This window comes from Apteryx rowi, unplaced genomic scaffold (genome assembly GCF_003343035.1).
Source record: "Apteryx rowi isolate R43461 unplaced genomic scaffold, aptRow1 scaffold_63, whole genome shotgun sequence".
In the NCBI taxonomy this organism is placed as follows: Eukaryota; Metazoa; Chordata; class Aves; order Apterygiformes; family Apterygidae; genus Apteryx; species Apteryx rowi.
This window is the reverse complement of record NW_020450905.1, coordinates 2,465,062-2,484,300: the sequence shown is the minus strand read 5'-3', so window position 1 is coordinate 2,484,300 and position 19,239 is coordinate 2,465,062. Positions and strand designations below refer to the sequence as shown.

At 45.2% G+C, this 19,239-nt stretch overlaps 2 protein-coding genes across 2 annotated transcripts in view; one reads left to right on the top strand and one right to left on the bottom strand.

Annotated features, from left to right (window-relative positions):
* The window catches only part of UNC5C (unc-5 netrin receptor C), a 94,794-nt gene extending 88,258 nt beyond the window's left edge, over window positions 1-6,536 (top strand). The window contains exons 13-16 of the mRNA XM_026084195.1: window positions 512-661; window positions 981-1,145; window positions 5,788-5,966; window positions 6,208-6,536. Coding sequence (XP_025939980.1) covers window positions 512-661; window positions 981-1,145; window positions 5,788-5,966; window positions 6,208-6,373 — 660 coding nt within the window. The 3' untranslated portion in view covers window positions 6,374-6,536. The remainder of the gene's footprint in view (window positions 1-511; window positions 662-980; window positions 1,146-5,787; window positions 5,967-6,207) is intronic.
* Window positions 6,537-18,518: 11,982 nt separating this feature from the next.
* The window catches only part of BMPR1B (bone morphogenetic protein receptor type 1B), a 30,090-nt gene continuing 29,369 nt past the window's right edge, over window positions 18,519-19,239 (bottom strand). Inside the window, exon 10 of the mRNA XM_026084196.1 lies at window positions 18,519-19,042. Within this exon, the coding sequence (XP_025939981.1) occupies window positions 18,917-19,042 (126 nt within the window). The 3' untranslated portion in view covers window positions 18,519-18,916. The remainder of the gene's footprint in view (window positions 19,043-19,239) is intronic.

The following is a 19,239-nucleotide window of genomic DNA, read 5'->3' as shown; positions in this document are numbered from 1 at the left end:
TAGGCCTCTCATTTCTTGTGTTGCTGCCACAGAGCAGTTTGCCATGTGGCCAAAAACCAGCTGAAGTAGGCACAAGTCACATATCAGCAGGACCTGCACAAATAAGACCTTTCAAAAGCAAAATAGTAAAGCTACCTTTAGATGCCCAATCTGGTGACCAATAGGGAAGACTGATATTTTTCATTATTCAAACAGTGCCCAGATGCACAGTCTTTGACTTCAATTTAACTGCATGCAGTTAAGCTTCCTGCATGCAGGACCTGTCAGGTAATGGTGTGTCTCCCAAATGAGACAGGGGGGCCTGCATTCCTGCTGTACCCCTGGCGGGGGGATTACGTTCAGCTCCGCTAGTGCAATTCAGGTTCACCGGGAAGTATAGCTCTGTACAGTACCTGTGCATGTTTTCCATATTATACAAGCTGCTGCAACTACAGTAGCCCACCATGAGCAGACCGACATGTGGTTTGGATCACACCCTGACTGCTCTCTCGTGTTTATTGCTGACCTGCAGGAAGTGCTACAGCTTGAGCGGCAGATGGGCGGGCAGTTATTGGAAGAGCCCAAAGCTTTGCATTTCAARGGAAGCACCCACAACCTCCGCTTGTCCATTCATGACATTGCCCACTCTCTCTGGAAGAGCAAATTGCTGGCTAAGTACCAGGTAAGCATCACAAACTGCTCACATCAGGTCCTAGCAGTGGGGCTTAAAGAAATACAGAGACGCACAAGGGTGTTTAAAAACACCAGTTGCCCAGCTCCAGCGCTGTGGACACTTTTTCCTTGGACTATTTGCCCTGACAGCAGCACAAAGCCTGTGGTTCCTCATCCTACAGCATCCATGACCTGGTCTTGCAAGGCCTTTTGCTCTCCTTTCCTGAGGGCCATGTGGGAACTGAGCCAGTAATCTGCTGAAGGAGATTGGGGAAAACTATTACAATTTAAAAGACTTCCTTGGTTGTTTTTTTTTTCTCTTTCTGCAGGAGATTCCCTTTTACCACATCTGGAGTGGGTGTCAGAGGAACCTACATTGCACCTTCACGCTGGAGAGGTTCAGCCTGAATACTCTGGAGCTGGTGTGTAAACTCTGCGTACGGCAGGTCGAAGGAGAAGGGCAGATCTTTCAGCTCAACTGCTCAGTGTCAGAGGTAAATGGCATTATTGCACTTCTCCCCTAACAGATTGCAGGAAAATGGGAGAGTTAAGGAGCTATATCCCTTCCCATCTCTACCTGTTTAGTGTTTCCCATTTTGCTTCAGACTGCTGGGATGGACATAAGGGCTGGATTAAGTTGTTGCTCTGTGTCTTCTCTTGCATTTTCCCTTAGTTTTTCCCTCCACCCACTCATCTGGAAGGGAGCATCCCTCCTTCAAGGGAGGGAGGGCAAGGATGGTCTCCCTGCTGGTGCCCCCTCTCTGTCTACGTGGCGGAGCTCTCTGCCTACAGCTCCTCAGGAAGCACTGSATGTTTGGTCTCCTGGCAGGCCGCTGCACAAGGCCGCCGTGCCTGMCCTTTCGCTGGAAAGGGAGAAAGGAGAATAGGAAAATGTCATTACCATACATTCATGTGAACCAGTTCACTCTAAGCCCACACAATAAGTGCTGTGAAATAGAGAATATCAGCTGGGCCAGCTGCAATAGACTTTCTCCCTCAGACTCTGCTACTGCTACAAATCATGACTACTATCTTCAATACTCTTTCTTTTGACTGCTGATATTTTCCAGTAGAAAAATGATCACAGGTTTTGAAAAATCTTTACCATTGCTACTTAGCACCTGAAGATTTTTAGCCCCTTGGGGCAGTAAAACTTAGGGTTGGCCCTGAGCAATCAGTTCAGGTGTGAAGCAGTGTTGACTTCACTGATTATGCTGGTGGCTTTTGCGCCTGGTACCTCCCAGGTGCTGCCACAATTTTGAGGTTAGTGTCASTCCTTAATCACCACTAGGTCAAGACAAAGGAACACAATAAAATCCTTTGAAATACGCAGGTCAGAGAAGCAGGGTGAACAAACTCCTGTCGTGCTGAAGGGCTGCTCCTTTCTCTTTATATAGGATAGAGTGTGAGGGTAAGTGCATTTGGGAACTTAACCYGCCTCCCACAGCAAACCCAGAACATGCCCTCATCTTGTATTGCTTTTATTTATTTATTATTTACCTTTYGTAGTTTACTTTCAACCATGTCTCCAAATCCCTTTGAAGATGAGTCACAGGGTGAAGCAGCAGAGGAGGCATCGGTACCATGTAGTTAGAGTATTTTGTGCAGCARCATCATTACCTCAGCTACTGAGAAAGATCAGACCAGCTTGTGAGCGACGAACACTGCTGGCTGACTTTGGGAAGGACAGGGAGACAACAAGCAAAAGTTACTTGTGCTGTAGGGCCCCGACGGTGTGCGTCATTACCCATAACATCTGCTCGGTTATTGGGTGTAAAGTTATATATTCAGCTGGGGAAAACACAACATTAAAGACAGATGGTAAAACAAGTATCATAAACAATTATTGTAATAAGTGCTGCATTGAGGTAATCTCTAATTTAACCTAAAGAAGAGAAAGAACTGAGAGTAACTTTAATGAAATGCAAGTACACACTATAATTATCCTCAGCTGCTTGTATGTAATAGGACCTGATAATAGATTCAGAGGGAATGGGATAATATTCCTGTCTTGTGCTRCGATCCCATCCAGCAGGGATGAATACAGTGAGGGAATAATGCTGCCATTAGCGAGGCTGCAGATCGCGAGAATTGCTCATCGCGCCTGGTACCGAGTGGCAGTCCCTAGCGACTGTGTGAGGGGCAGGAGGACCTTCAGCTGCTAAGGGCTGGCAGACAGCGCTGTGTCAACTTTTTTATTAAAAAAAACAAAAAACAAAAAAACCTCAGCTTGTTCGATGGCAAAAGTTGCCTGGAAACTTAAAAAAAACAATATGTATGCCTCCAGGTAAGACAGGCATAAGAGGAAGGAAGTTGTATGATAAAGACACTGGACCAGGTGTCAAGAAACCTTAAATTTAGTTCCTCGCTGTTTCTTCAAGGGAATAGGTCAATCATGTTGGGCTGTGTTTTGGTCACTGCTTTCAGGATGACATCTGGTTTGGTTTGGTTTTGGTGATTTTAAATTGTGTATGTTATTCAGAGAGCCTTGTTCCTTGTTGGGGAGGCAGGCATCTAAAATTTAGGCACTGCAGGACCTGCCTTGCTGGTGCCTTTGTTCTTTGCTGGATCTGCCTCAGTCACCCCACGGTAAAAATATAATTATAGTGTTTCCCCCTCCATTCCTTTGTGGGCTTTCTTTTTTTTCCCCCTCAAAGGCAGTAAAACTTTTGCAGTTGAAAGTGGCTTCTTCTGACTTTATGCAGTGTCTTCCACAGCATGACCTAGTCTCAGCTGGAACTTCTAAAATACCAACCTCTTAAGTGCCAAAACGTGTAAATAAGYGAGGAGAGAGAAAAGGAGTGTGATAAAGGTCCTTCACCCTTGGCTTTTGAAGACCTCTCTGGAGGTTGAGCGCTGTGCTCGGTGCTGACAGAGGGGTGCCATAGCCGGTACGTCTTCAGGCGWGTTAGCTGAGGACAAGGCAGCAGGGCATAAACCACCTCTGGTTAAAAATTTCACTGGCTAGCCAAAATTTTCATTATTTTTTTTAAAAAAGGCATATTTCTAGAGTGGAATAGAATTAAGTGAAGTGGATAAAGGAATGGAGGCAAAAGAGGTATAATGCTGTTCATTGCCCACAGGTATTGACTCTCCCCTCCTTTCTCTATATACTTTTTGCAGGGGGCGACTTAGACCCTGAATGATTGTTGTGAATATCTCCAGCTAACTTCCTGGGGGATTTGTGATGGCAGCTTAAACCAAGAGTTGTCTAGTTTTGAGACAGTTTGGGGTTTTACAGGGCCTTCCCAGCAGCCAGTTTTACACAAAGCAACAAGACAGCTTACAGAAGAGCAAACAAATTGACATTTAGCAACGAGCATCTTGCACTAGCTTTTCTGGTTGCTCRGGGCTGTGATCTGGCAGAGGCGAAGCTGCTCCCCCCCATTTCTGCCAGCGTGACCTCAGGCCGGTCACACTGCAAACGAGGATAATTGGAGACACAAATGAGAGTTGTAAAAGGAGAACAAGTCATGCTTGCCTTTTTTTTTTTCCCCCAGCATGCTTTGATAGCTTCAGATGAGAAGGGCTTCATATGAGAGAAATGTCCCTGCTGTACAATCTAGCGGGCAGCGCAGATTGTGTTCAGCTTAGTTTTTAGCAACCCTGCAGGGCCTCATCGAGAAACTGCGGTTTCCTTGTACCAACATCAATATGTTTGGTGTTGGAAAGCAGCTCCCCATGTACCTTGGGTCCTGCGGTTTGGGGACCTGGCCCTCCCAGCCAGGAGCAGCCCTGTTGTTTTTACCTTCAGCTCCTGCTTGCGCTGCGGCTGGGGACGCACGCTCCACTTCAAGGCTGTTCCTGAATGCTTGGAGAAGAGCTGCGATACGTTAAGATGATCCCTAAAGAAGCTAATTAGTGGTGTGACTAGATGAGTAGATCAGAACTGCAAAAATCCTGACTTGAAATGCGTCTTCAGGGACGTCTTAAAAATCAGTACTCCCTCCGCCCTCCCCTCTTGCCCTACGCCACTCCTGGTCTTTGGGGTCAGCAAGCCACCAAGCCAGAAATACAGGAAGGGAARGAGCTGTTGTGCTCACGAGGCTGCCCGGTCTCCCAAAAATCACCCAACAGCATGCAAAAGTTCCCAATTTGTGTGGGTGTGGGAGGTGATTCCTAAGCAAACTCAACCACCCAAATTTTCAGGAGCTGCCCACTACCATTAACGCCGGTCCCTGCTTCCACCTCCCTGTGGGTGCTCAATCCGCCCACTCGCTGTGCGGAGCGATGTCGATGGTGCGTGTTAAAGCTGGGAGCACCCCACCAAAGAAGGGCACCGGGGAGACTGTAGGGGACAGGTTGGCCTTGGGTGTGACGTTCCCATTTAAACACCTCTGCTGCCTTTCAGAGCCAAGCCAAGCTCTGGTCTTGGGGAGGAGGGCGGACAGCAGCGCTCCAAGTGCTCGCTCTGTCTGTCTTCAGCGCAGATTTAGAGCCACATAAAAATGATCAGCCTCYGCATCATTAACCATTTCTCCATGGTTTGTCCTGCATCAAAGGCCTCGGAGAGCGCCGGTGCTGCCCCACGGGGTGCAGGCAACGGGAGCAGCAGCCGATGCAACTTTGGGGAAAGCATTTCCACCTGTGGTCCAGCTTTCTGAGTGTACAGAGGACCTGGGGACACACGCACACCCGTGCACACGTGCATGCACCCCCTTACCGCTTTATGTCGCCTTATACAGAAGGGCCGCTGCACAAAATAGTTAAATACTCAGCTTTCCTTATGTGTGGATCCTACCTTCAACCTTTGAGAGACTTTTTTTCACTCAAGTGGGGAAATCCCATTTCAGCCCTGGTAGTAGTAGTAATTTGCTCTAAAACATATCAAATGCCTGATCTTTCTTTATTTCAAGTAATTAATTTAATTAAGCAGGGCTCTGTGTTTTCCAGTTACAGTGTTCTTCACCCTCAATAAAAAAAAAAAAGAAAAATCTGCTGTCTATCCAGTCAGCTACAAATATTTCTCTTTTTCAACTGATTAACATAAATGCAACACAACTTGATTAGCAGAGGTCTGCTGCCCCTTTAATGCCAGTAAAAGCATTGGGCCTAGGAGGCCCAGAACTCTCCTGTGACAGTTTTTGCATTCAGCAATAACACTGCAGCGTTTTTTTCCTTCTTTTCCAAYCCCAGGAACCTACTGGCATCGATTATCCTCTCATGGATTCGGCAGGCACCATCACCACGATCGTAGGGCCCAGCGCTTTCAGCATCCCCCTGCCGATCCGGCAGAAGCTCTGCAGCAGCCTCGACGCTCCCCAGACCAGGGGCCACGACTGGAGGATGCTGGCCCACAAGCTGAAACTGGACAGGTGAGCAGGGCGGCCCTCGCGCGCTCGAGCAGCAAAGCCCCCTCCCAGGTATGTGCAGCAGGCTCCGTGTAGGGTGCCGCTGAAATAGGTGATAGTGGACATACCTACAGCCTAGTCAAGCTGACCACGGAGGATGAGCACCCTGATGGTGCTGGTGGTGGGTATGGTTGGGATCGGCTGGATTTGTATAAATTCGCTTAACAGTCATGCAAAAAAAAAGTTTCCCGTTGGCTTGTTGCAGGTATCTAAATTATTTTGCTACAAAATCGAGTCCCACTGGGGTGATCCTGGATCTCTGGGAAGCCCAGAATTTCCCTGATGGCAACCTGAGCATGCTGGCAGCAGTYCTTGAAGAAATGGGAAGACACGAAACCGTTGTTTCTTTGGCAGCAGAAGGAAATTACTGATGTAGATTTGGCATGATCAGGAAGGACAGACACAGGGAGTGGTAATGCCCTGTTATTACACACAAGAATTGAAGAGAAAACCCAGACCAATGAGTTACACAAGAGATACTACAGAGAAGAAAGCAAGCAAACAAAAAAACCACAGCCCTGACCTTCACACGTGTTCTCCTTGTACATTATCACAGGATCTAAAAGAAATCATGCGAAGTTGTACCTTGAAAATATAAATCAACCTAACGTTCCTCTCGGCTTGGCTGTACACTGCTTGGTACAGGATTTTACAGTTTCCTAGGAAACGCTTTTTATTGCTATCCAGATATATGGATAAACTTTCTTAACAATCCCAGTTTCTATGGATGTTGTTTACATCAAATTCTGGACAGGGGTAAGGAGACTGTCCATGGCTCTTTATATTTTTTGTTTAAAGCCATTCTAGAAAAAGCTATGGACAGTTGGTTGTGGCTATTTCAGATTATTGGTTTCTGGTGAATTCAGACTTTGGCTACAATTCCACACATCGAGTGTCTCACAATGATCCTCCTGTCATTATTCTGTTTCCTAGACCTACTTGTAAAAAAACCCAGAGTTGCGGAGGTGTGCATCTGGAAAGCAGGTACTCTGGGTGCTAAGCAGGAACAAACATAACGTTCCCGTCCCTCCCCTAGGGAGTCCCATTGAGCCTTTGTGGAAAATAGCTGTAGGACAGTGGGAAACATAGGATGGGAGTTAATTTTCCATTCACAGCATAACACCCTTTCCATCCCTTTGTGATATGGGGGGCTGGATATGCAATTCAGACTGGTTAGGGAAAAAAGAAATCCAGAAAAAAATAAAAAAGAGATTTTCCTATGATAATTATTTACTAATTAGTATCTAGTGCAAGGATTATAATGATTACTATTATTATTATTATTACCATTCTTACTTTATTTCTAATTTTGTCAGCAGCAGGATGAATCATTCCCATTTTGATAGAACCTGTTGTCCCCTTCCTGAAGGTCTTCTAGGACATTTCCCACTATGTTGTCTGTCCTTCCCTTCTCCAGCCATTGTACGCRTCCTCCAAAGTCCTCTGCTAGCCCACAAGGGTTGCTCACATAGCATTAGAGTTGCTGTGCTTTATGCCAGCTACAAAGCCGGTTCAAACTGGTGAAGCTCCACAGAAATCACTGATCCGCACCAGCAAAGGATCTAACCCAGCATGTCTCCCTGCAGCAAACTGTGGCGCATTGCAACACCACTGGTTTGCCATTGCTTCTGGAAGCAATCCTACCCCGAGTTGACTGTGAAGGCTGGGGCGACCCCATACCATGCTGTGATCCAGCCTCCCAGTCCAGATGCACGTAGCCCATCGTTTGGGAAGCAGATGTGCAAACATGTGGAGGCACTGACATTGAGCACCTGATCTGTGCATCCAAGGTGAGCCTCCAGGTACCTTGCTTTATTTTTAAGAGATTTGAGAGCCAGCAGCTCCCGTTAGCTTCAGATGGAGCCGGAGGCACTCACTCCCACTGAAAACCACCTCTTTGCCTAATGGCTGCGAAAGTCAAGGCTACTGGGCATAAGRGGAGTGCCCCTTTCTGGGCGAGAGCCACTCGCTGGATCTCTGTGGCTCTTCCCAGGCTGCAGCCAGGGAAGTCTCTCCCGCATGCCCAGTGCTGCGCGGTGGAGGCCAAGCTCTGTGCGTTGCAGCTCTTTGCTTTAGCTATATCCCCCCCAGCTCCCAGCTTGTTGCGGTAACTCTTGCACAGGGCATTGCAGGTCCCCATGAGTGGGACACATATTTGTTTCTGTGCCACATCCCTCTTGGCCTCTGCAAATGCAGGAAGGGGGAACTCGGCAAATGGAGCTAACTATTGTTTTTTTCAGTTGTCACTGCAAACATATTTCATTTTCTGCTCAGTGAAAAGACTGACTCTTTAGTACAACACAGAGCCTAGTATTTCAGTAGTTTTAATTCCAGTTTTGTTTATCCTTCACTTCCGCTGCAGAGAGCACTGCCTTCCCCAGCCCATTCACGCCAGCTTTGGAGGCATCCTCTGGTTTTTGCTATTGTACACACACGTGGGCATTGCCCACACATGTATTCTCCCATCACATTCTTCTCGAGACTTGAGTTGTTTTGTTTTCTTTTGTTTTTTTTTTTCCCTAAGGCTTTCAAGTCTGCACCTTTAAAGGTAACTTTGAAAATGTCATTGGTCAAAATGAAAGGAAAATTTCATCTGACCTTTTTCCCATTTGACATTTCTGTAGGCTTGGGACTTTTTTTTCTAATTCTCAGCTCCCTGACACCAGTGGTGTTTTCATTAAAGGCTGGGCAGTGCTCACAAGCACCCCCTTTCTCAGAAGCAGTAACCCAGCAATTTACAAAGGATCAGACCAGGCTTCCCATCAAATTCAGAGCGCAGGGTGCACAGATCTTGGCTTTCAACATCTGTCCATATTTTGGCTCCGTAATCACCACCTCTGGAGAATGTGGAGTCCTTCCAAGGACTAAGTCATCCAGGCAGGTCATCCTTTTCATGAACCACCTTCCTATTTTTTTGACCTTAAGCAGCTGATCCAGAGCTCTGCTGCGTGAATGAGAATCTTGCTTCCATCTTCAGGAGGCTTTGACTTGGCTGCCAGCTCATCCCTTTTCCTACAGTTTTACCCTGCTCTTCCTCAGAGCGCTAAAACATCTCCTGAAGGACAGCTCTCCACTTTTCTTCTTATGCAACCTTCTGGTATAACCAGTTATACCTAGTTCGTTCTTCACCGGCTTTTGGCACCTTCCCCTCGTGGGCCCCATCTTTGGTCTCTGACATCCGGACTGGTTTGGGCTCTCGGCTGGGAGCTTTCACTAGGTGGGCACCGTGCATCACCTCAAGCCTGTGCTCCTTTTGCCAGCTCTCCGCGCTCCCCCTTCCCACCCCGAGGCCCCCTTCAAGAAAAATAGATGAGTAACTTTCTTAAGACTTTCTGATTCTGGGTCAGAAAAAGAACTTTTTCCTTTTGCAGCTTCACTGTAAAAGGGATCTATTGCATGGCAAGGGCTTGCTCTGATTTAGAGGAGCATCTGCAGCGGTGGATGGCAGTAAGCACCATTGCCTCTCTCAGCACAGGCACAGAATGAGGGGGGAGAAAGGACAGCAAGATTTGCTCAAAATACCATTTTTGGTGGGAGAAAGCTAGCAGCAGTCCTTCTCTCGTGATTGCTTGTACACACTGCCATCTCGTGGGGCAGAGCTCGAACTTAAACACCGATACCAGTGACTTCATTTAAGCCTGAGAAAAGTTGTCTTAGAAAAGACTTTTCTGTGAGGTGGCTCTTTAAAATGACAAATAATATTGGCAGACAGAACCGACTCTTAAGAATTGTTGTAACATTTTATGTCAGGTAAGCAAATTTGTTTTAAAAGATGACTGCAGGCTTCTTATCCTCCAGTTATTATTATTTTTTAAATGCTTAACCTTTTAGTTGTCCACCTTTGGTTATGATGTGCTCTAGCAGCTTTGCTGCTCTTCACACCGTCTCTTCATTACATGTTGATTGCTAGTGATATAAATAATATATATATATTATATAAATATATATAAAATATCTACTGACTTCAAGGAAAATCTTTAATTTCTGATTTAGGATCACTGTTGGAGGCAGTCCTTTTCACCTGGTTTTGTTAAGTTCTTTTGTGTTGTGTTCTTGTAAAGGTGGCTGTCAGTGTATAGGGTAAGTCTATTTTTTTGTTAAGTTTTCTAATCACAGCTGATCCACAGTATCATGCTGAACAGTGCAAGACCTGTTTTAATGAGTCTTGAAAGTTTTGAGGCAGTTAGGGTCTCTTGAGTCAAGATTTGCTTCCATGGGAGACCGAGGCTTTTTCCATATCCCTGGCAGAAATGCAGACACTCATGAGACATGTTGGAGTCTGGGAGGCACACAGAGCAAAACATGTCTGTTACTTGGGTTTCTTGCTATTTCTGTTGCTTACATATAGAATAAATGTATTTACATGCTGTAAGCCTGTCATTGTGGACAGTGTCCTAATGTCTTGTATTGCTACCTAAAATAGTTTCCTTTTGGTTCTCCTTTTCTTTTTCTTTTCGTTTTTTGGGGCGGGGGGGGGGGCATGGGGAAGGGAGGGATGGGGACCATTAGACCATCGTATGTTCTAGCCAAGTAGTTCCCACAGCACCGAGGTTAATTTTAAACAAGGTGATACTGGTGAGGTTTTTTTGATCTCATGTTCAGGGCACTTTGTAATGTACCTTAGTGAGTGTTCAGAAGTCTTTTCAGGTATTACTGGGACCCTTGTCTGGCCCCGGAGTGACTAATTGCTTGCAGGCTAGCTTAGCTAATATCAGACAGGGAAGAGAGGCAAGGGGCTGGTTTATGAACCAGCGGCCCTTCTCCCGCAAGGACTCCAGTAAGGCATTGACTTCAGGGTCGCCACTGTGATCCCTTCCTAGCTTGTGTGTGAAACCTTGAGTTTATAAAATGAGCTGCATTGCAGATTTTTAAATGCTGAAGCATGTAACGCTGACATCCTTTGAAGTGGGATTCTCACAGAAATGCAAAGTGTATGTCTATATATATATATATATATATACACACACACAGAGGAAAAAATAGAGGACACCTACTGCTGGAGGCTTTTAGCTCTGATGTTGGTTGTGGGCATCCTCCATCCCTCTCATGACCAACTTCTGCTTGGGAAGATGAAGGTCAAAATTCAGTGCTGTATCATCCCTGCAAGGTCGGCTAGGCAGTACTGCGAGAAACAACAGCGTAAAAACTGGCAAGGAAATAGAGTTGGACTCGAACCAAAGCCACAGAACTGAGCCCTCAAGTTTGGTAGGTCGAGCTCCTCTCTTGAAAGAGGATCGTTTAGTTTATTTGCTTACTTGTCCTTTAAGCTTGGCACCTGTTCCCTGAAATCTGAAAATCCCTTTATCTGAAAGGCCTTTGATAAGCTCTGCCTGTACAAAAAAAAGCAATGATAATTCAGAGTTCCCACTAGCCTCTGTCACTGAATGGGTTCTTCACATATTCTGCGATGCTGGTTAAATGTATTTAATAGTGGTTTTAACTGTTTACAAAGAAATTAATTGCTGCGTGCACTGTACGCTGGGCCTGACCTTCTCTCCAAGAGCGTCCTATACTCACAGCATCGAGGTAGCTTCTTGGCTGTCTTTGAAGAAGTGGGATGTTGCTTCTGCTAACACCCGGCCTTCGGGCAGAAGCGGGGTGGGTCCCTGCCTCTCGCCAGCTGTGGGCTTGCAGCTGGGTGCCACAACAGCCCGTGGATGAGCAAAGCTCGCGCTGCGGCAGGAGCTGCTCTGGCTGGTTCCAGCTGGCTGTTGCTACAGCTTGCCAGCAAATTTGGGAGATCAAAAAGTGAGAATAAAAAGGAAAGTCAGTCTGGAAAGTAAACAAAATTAGAAAGAGTGGGAAGCAAAGCACTCTTCTCCCATAGTTCTTGTAAATCACCTTGCAAAAACACCCCTCCCCAACTGTGAGTAAATAACCTACTTTTTTGAAGTAGAGTGTATTAGAGAGAGAGAGAGAGGTTATGGCATTACGTGGCATTACCATTTTGGCACATCTGTGTGGTTGACTTTTTTTTTAGTAATATATGTTCTGTCTGTTAATATTGAAGAGTGAAAAAAACACGCGAAGGTCGTACACTTGGTACCTTTCTAAAGCATAGGAGGGCCCATAACAAGCGAAACGGCCGCGTGGCCCGGGCCGAGAAGGTTTATTGCGGCGCTCTCCCCTGTGGCTGCGTCGCAGCTGCGCTACGGCAGCGCYGCTAGGGTCCTGGGAGCTGTCTTCTTTGCGATTCAGACATGGAGAACTATATTTTGTTTGGTTGGTTTTTGATTTCCCTGTTGCTGTATCTTCTATGCAATTCCTTTTCTAAAGACTTACTACCRGAGAAGTGCTAGCCATTGCATTATTTGTATTGCTGTACAGTGGAGGTGTGGTTTACTAGTTCTGAGTGTGCCTCTTACCCCCCTCCCTTTTTCTCCTTCCCTCTGTTTGTAAATGCCTGCATTTATTCTGTCAGCCTGACATGTACAAAGTGTAAGAAAGAATTTTTAAACAGGTAATAAATTATATTTATAAGCAACTGGAAAAAAAAAAAAAAGCAACACTACCTTGTGTTCAATTGCTTAGTTCCTGGAAGCTTGGAAGGAATGAGGARCCTTTTATTTATTTAAAAAAAAAATTATGTGCTCAACAGAATTGTTTCTGCACATAAAAACTTTCATAGTCTCACTCGTAAGATACTGTTCAGGGCACCAACTACCCAAGCATCCGTGTGCCCATTCCCAGCAATGTACAGTCAAATTAATCTCTGCATTTTTCCAGTGGGAGTGAGAGGCACTTCCCCAGTACAAACACGTGGCTTCTCCCAGCCGAGACGCGGGGCCTGGGGTGGGGGAACAGTCCTCTCTCAGACCTCATCACCCGCTCAGCTGCGGCCTGAGGAGGTCAAGGGGCTGCAAAGGTCTTGCCCGCGCGCTGCCGGAGGCAACRCTGCCTTCCCGCTCCCGGTGAGCGCAGGCGCTTCCCGCCAGCCTTTCAGGCCTCTTCTAGCACTGCATGCCCCCTTCCGTGCCGGAAAGAGGGAAAGCTGGGAAAACGCCCGGTCCTCGCCATCTCATATGCCAAGAGACTAGCAGCCCGACAGCACCACGGAGTGGTGCACTCGCCCCCGGGCTCTCCCTGCAACGACGAGGAGGCAGTGAAGTCAAAGCAGCCACGCAAAATGGAGTTAACGGCCCCAAAACTGAGCACCGGGTGGTAAGTGTATTTGCCAGGTTTGTGAGAACCTGAAGTGCAGCCCGAAAAGGGCAGACCTTTAAAAATCAGTCTCCCTTTCTGCTTGGCTTAAAGCAAGATATTCCCAAGGTTTAAGGTGTCTATATTCTACTTTCCTCTCATTGCTTTCTTCATATGAGCTAAAACGGCTGGCAAACGAGGAAGGCTGCGTGACAGCTACTCCTGAATGCGGGAGACCACCGTGGGTGTGCAGCACGTCACTGAAGTGTATCGATAATGCAAGGTAAACTCTGGGTGATGGCTCCTTCCTTTCCCCAGCTTCTATGCTAAAAAAGAGCATGTGGGCAATCACTGCCCTTTGGCTCCTGCAATTTACTCGTAGGGAGTGTGGAATAAGTTATCRCAGGAGGCCAGGCAGAGCAAACTACCCAGTGCCAGCTCGTTCTGGTGGGCTCTTGCAGCTGCCGGGGCTGGTGGCTGCCAGGGCCAGTAGGTTATTGAGCCAACACTTGAATATTTGTTCTGGCCTGACCAAACAGATTCGTATCAGTGCCTCTCCAGTAAAAAGGAATAACTGAGCCACTTAAATTCCAAGTTACTGGCTACTTTATTGACAGTGTACAGAATTAATCGGTGACCAAGGACAAGGACTTGAATGGCCCCATATGCCTTTCTGGCCAGGTCAACCAGGGGGACTCCAACAGAGGAAAGCTGTCAGCCTGCTCATTGACAGTCTTGACTATAAGTGACCAGATTTGGGCCAAGTTCAGTGCCCATTTGGAGGATACTTTTATAACAAAGAAGATGGTTTGATCAAGCAGAGTTCTGGGACAGAGGCTGGACCAGGTCTGTGGCCACCCATTGCTTGCTTACCTTGCTTGGGCCCAGCCAAGGCCAGAGCCATGGAGATCTGCTTGGCAATATTTGAACTAGTAGAGCCCAGAAGTTCATCCTGTGGATACATCTTCATAGACACATTATTTGGGGCAGTCAGCATCCAGAAGCAATACTGGGCATTGCTGAAGCATGTTGAGCACAAAACATAGCTGCAGCGAAGTTCTAGCTACAGGTTTACTCCATCTGAAAACCACCAGACCTTTGGCAACGTGGAGGGAGAGCTGGTTTTCTTTCATTTTATCTTAACATTATCTTCTCTGGTATAGGAATAGGCAGCTTATATATAAAAGCTACTTAGGAAGAGGTAACATATATAAAAGAGGACTTGGAGCTCCTACATGAAAAGAGACTCTGTATCTCAAGGGACATGAGGCATAACAATAGAAAATTAAGGAAAAAAGAAAGGATAGGAGGAACAGACACAGAGCGGTGGGAAACAGCCTGAAAACTATGTGATGCAGTGAGCTGTGGAGAGCTGAGGGCAGACATGGAGCTGTAAGGGAAGGGCAGGATCCCACACGCCACGTAACAAATGTGGGCAAAGCCAGCTGGGACCTTCTTCAGCAAGCATGGTCCTTTCCAACCCAGGTATGGCCCGACCAAGTGACTTTGGAAATGCTGATTGAAAATAACTGAAAGGATCTGCTGCTGAGTACGAGAAGACACGGGTCAAAGTAACGTGTCTGCAGGGCATTAGTCATGGGCAAAATTTGGCCAGGCTGCCACTTCCCTTTTTTTTGCTGAGACATAGGGCTGGAAAATCTAGGTTTTGTCTATCCATAGATTACCTTCTATCCCTGTTGTGCTATTAAAAATAGAAATCATAATTTGTGAACATTTGGGGGTAAAAAGGGAAGAGGAGCCTCACAAAAATATTATTCAAATGCCATATTTCTATAATTTACATAATCATCCACAAATTGCAAGTGACTGCTCTGTAAGTGATAACTTGTATTTTAATTACTATTTCTCTCTTCACTGAGCTGTGAAAGGGGTGATGCTTTTTTTATGTCACTGGAAACATATGCAATATCTTACAGTTTATTTATTTGCTCTAAGGTAAAAATCTTTAAAAAACATCATATATAAAAATGAGGCATGGTCAAAATAATCTAACCGGTGAAAAGAAACCCAGAAGTAGTCTTTTTGAGTTATGTGAAGAATAAACGAAAATAAAAAAGTAATCTCTTTCATGGGGAGATGGAAACAATTTTATTTGGGGAATGTTAAAACAGCCATATATAATTTGAACAAATACAACATAACAGTTTGCTCCCCATTTTTTTCTAATTACAGTATTTACAGGTTTCATAAGGCACTGGTTCTCAAAAAAGAACACAAATTAGTTTCTTAGTCTTTACATCGTTAACCTTTTCTTTAAAAGAAATAGTTTTGTTTGTGCTAGAGATGGAATAGCAGTTGCTAGATGGCATCTCCCTTCCTTTTTTTTTTTTAATTCTTCTCCCAATCTATCTTAGCTATGCCAATAAGTCATTAAACTAAACTTCCTTCGGTGTTTTTACATTTGAAAACTGTATTTCAAAACCTGCTGGCACTGAAGCCACGAGGATCTTAGCCCTGACATCCAAGTCCTAATCAACAGGCACTGTGAAATTACTGAAGTCTGGAAGTGACRTTAAAAGACTGTACAGGTGGCAAAATAAAAAATACATGTACTAACATGAATTCACTGTACATGTGGAACCATTGTAATTATTACATTGCGTGCGTTGCATAAAATTAACCATTCATCTGATAACTCAGATATCACAGTGCTAGAACAAATGTCTTACAAGCTTAACTTAGGTYGTTTTTCTGGCCTGAGGAATATTCCTTTAACAGTATCATTGATTACAATAAGTATGAGATTTGAGGGCTGAATCTGACCCTTTTGGTCTTGGGAGAAAATGGACAGAAACTAGTTACATAACTGCAGACCCTTTGTTTTCTTGGATGTGTGTCTCCTCACATATGTATTTATTTTCCTACATAGCACTGTTGCAGTGATTTGTCATTTATGCGTTTTCATAAATAAATATTATGTTTTATTTAGTGCTTTATCATCCATAATAGTTTACTCTTAATCCACATACTGGAGTGATTCCAGACCTCCAACTGAATATATATATATATATATATGTATATATATATATATATATTCTTTTATATATATATAAAACACATAAACTTGAACATTTAACATCATACACACATTACATGACCTATCAACCAGTATCTTAGATCCCTTCCTTCTGGAGCAAAAAGGCAGGACTCGGTCAGAAAGCCTGCAGGCGGCGAGCTGGGAGCATGAAACCGGGTTTTCCATCTGCATGGTCGCGCAGCTCTGCCCGTGCGAGGGCAGGGGCGGAGGAAATTTCACGTTGCTGTTTTTGTGAGCGCAGAGGACTGGATCTGGCCGTCAGCCTCGAAGCAGTGCGTTTCCCACCTGCATCATCGGAGCAAGCTCCCCGGGATCACATTTATCTCATAAGCCAACACGTACGAGGGCAGAAGGCAAAACGAATGAATCTCCATTCAGGACCTCAGCGCGACAATTCCCACCTACACCAAAAGCCCTTGGGTAGGTTTCCCCTCCCGTGTTACGCTCACACATGTTGGATATTTTTGACATTTTTCTCCGCTTTTCACCCCTGCTCGCTAATCGTCAGTGAGGCTCCATTCAGAGGGATGATTTATAGCAGAAACCCCACGACTCAATTCACTAAGCAGACAAAAAGATACAGTTTGAAGAGAGGCTGGGCTATTCTCCTCACTTTGGGCCAGAAATTTTCAAGTAATGGCACCTAAAAAGAGGACCAAATTCTGCTCTCACATATGCAAGCACCACYGATTTCCCCGTGGGGCCAGGATTTAGCGTACTATTAATTGGCAGAGATTTTCTTTCTGTGTTGCTTAGCATTCTTGGGGTACTGGCAGGGAAACTGCAAAAAAGCACTCAATTAACGAAAGTCCTCTGATCAAACTTTTTAACACCCATAATCATGCAGGTCTTGCTGGTTTGCTTGAACCTCGCACATTTTTCTCTATTAGCTTGAAAGTATAAAATGGTAATTTTTCAAACTCAAAATACCTTCAGGGAGCTCTGAAGCCGAACTCCAATTATATTTACCTAGCTACCACAAATAAATCAGTTTTGTCCAAAAAAGGGGAAAAGAAGCACTACATAAATGCTGAGGATAAATCCAGCATGTCAATTATTTCAACTCTCATAATTAAAGCAGCATTTGCAACAACTTGTTTCAAAATTAAACTGAACACCATCTAGAGAAACAGGCCATAGGCAGGCAGAAAAACAAAATAAAGGTAAAACAGTAACTCCCATGCAGCTCAGCATTGCCAATCTGATGAAGAACAGAAACCTTTCCAAAGAAAATGCTTTGGATGGAGTATGTCGCCTTCCTATTACCTCTCGTTTCCCCTTCCATAGTTTTACCCTTCCAACAACKGCTGTATCCCCGGGAAGGAAGACTGCAGAAAGGCTGGTAAATCCGTTTTGCATTGCCGTTCTCCTCTATAAGCCCCTCTTCTGGGAACTGTGGTGCTACGCAGCCCGCAATCTGGCGGCAGGACCCGTCCCTGTGCAACGGCTCCCAGAGCCTTCGAGGCCGCTCCGAGGCCATCCAAAATAATAAGGCGGCCAAAGTTCAAGCCAGAAGTTTAGTTTGTGGTGCCCTAAAACATGCATTTATTTCGGTATCTCGAATTTTCTTTTTTCTTTCACATAAAAAAAGGGAATGTGGATTTTTTTTCCAAACTCTTTTTGTACACAAATATCTCACTTCTACACAAATAAAAGAACAAGTTAATAATTTTGCCTCACAACAAACTTTCTCTTACCCAGCGGTTTTGTATGTAGGCCAGCGCAGTTTCATTTACCAGCGGTTTCTCTCATTAACGAAAGGCTGGTAAGAAGATCTAAACGTGTACTTCAGGGGACTCGCGCCTCTCATTTCCGCTCATAAACAATACATTTTATTTTGCAGTGGGGAGAAAAGCACTCAGAAAAAGGGCACTTGTTTATTATCCTGGCACCACATCCATGAGACTTCCTAACAGAGCTAAAAACATGAAGGGCTGCGGGGAAAAAAAGAGAAAAAAAAGCAAGTCGCACTGAACCACATTCGCTCTCTGGCTTCTGATTATCTTAAATGAAGTATGAGCTCCCCCGTGACGGGCCACCTACCGGGGCTCAGCAACCCGCGGCTCTAATAGCAACTACTTTAATTGGCCTCTCGCTATATTGTGAAAACCACTCACATCCACAGCGCTATGGAAAGTGGGCTCCATAGGTAGGTGCCTTTTAACACGGTTTCTATTACAGCTTCTCTGAGCTTCACAGACTTTCTCTCTCTCTCTCTTTTTTTTTTTTTTTTTAATGCTGGAGTGCAATAGTCTCTCTATAAATGAAAAAGTCACTTTGCTTTCATTTTTCAGCACGGTTTCTTCCAATTTTTTTAATGTAACAATATACATCTTTTTTACTTCTAACCAAAAGTTTTATTTTCATAAAATTTAAAGCAGTATCTTTTTAAACAATCAAAATAATAATAATAACAATAATAATAATAAAATAATAAGTGGCTTTCATGGAAAGCAACACGCATAACCTTAAACCAGTTACTAAAACTGTATTTCCCCATGTAAACAAGGGCAGAGAAGCCTCTTCCAAACTTGGATATCGAAATTTGGCTGATTTTGCAAAGGATACTCTCCTCAGAAGCTGTCAGACAGTTGTTCTTAAATCCGACGGCATTCGAGGTGCTTCTTACGAAGGCTTTCGATGCCTCCCTATGACTTCTTGACGGCGAGAGAAAGTCCGCTTCGGTGGGCTTTCGCACGGGCTGCCTTTTGCCGGATCAGAGTTTAATGTCCTGTGACTCTGACATTTTGGCAAGCGTCTTCTTGACCCGCAGGGCCGTGAGGCGGGACGCGGGGTTGTGAGCCCAGCACTCCATCATCAGCTTCCCCATCTGGCGCAGGCACTGCGGGGGCAAAGGCAAGAGCAGGTCGCGCCCGGGCAGTGGAAGACCAGGCTGCTGCTGGTGGCAAGACCGAGAAACTAGARGAAGAAGGTCTTGCCTAACAGCAGCCGAAAAATTGCTCTTAGAAAGCAGCGAAAAAATGCTGCCTTCTACTGCTTTTCAAGAGCTTTTTTCTGTATATTAAATAGAGCTCTCAA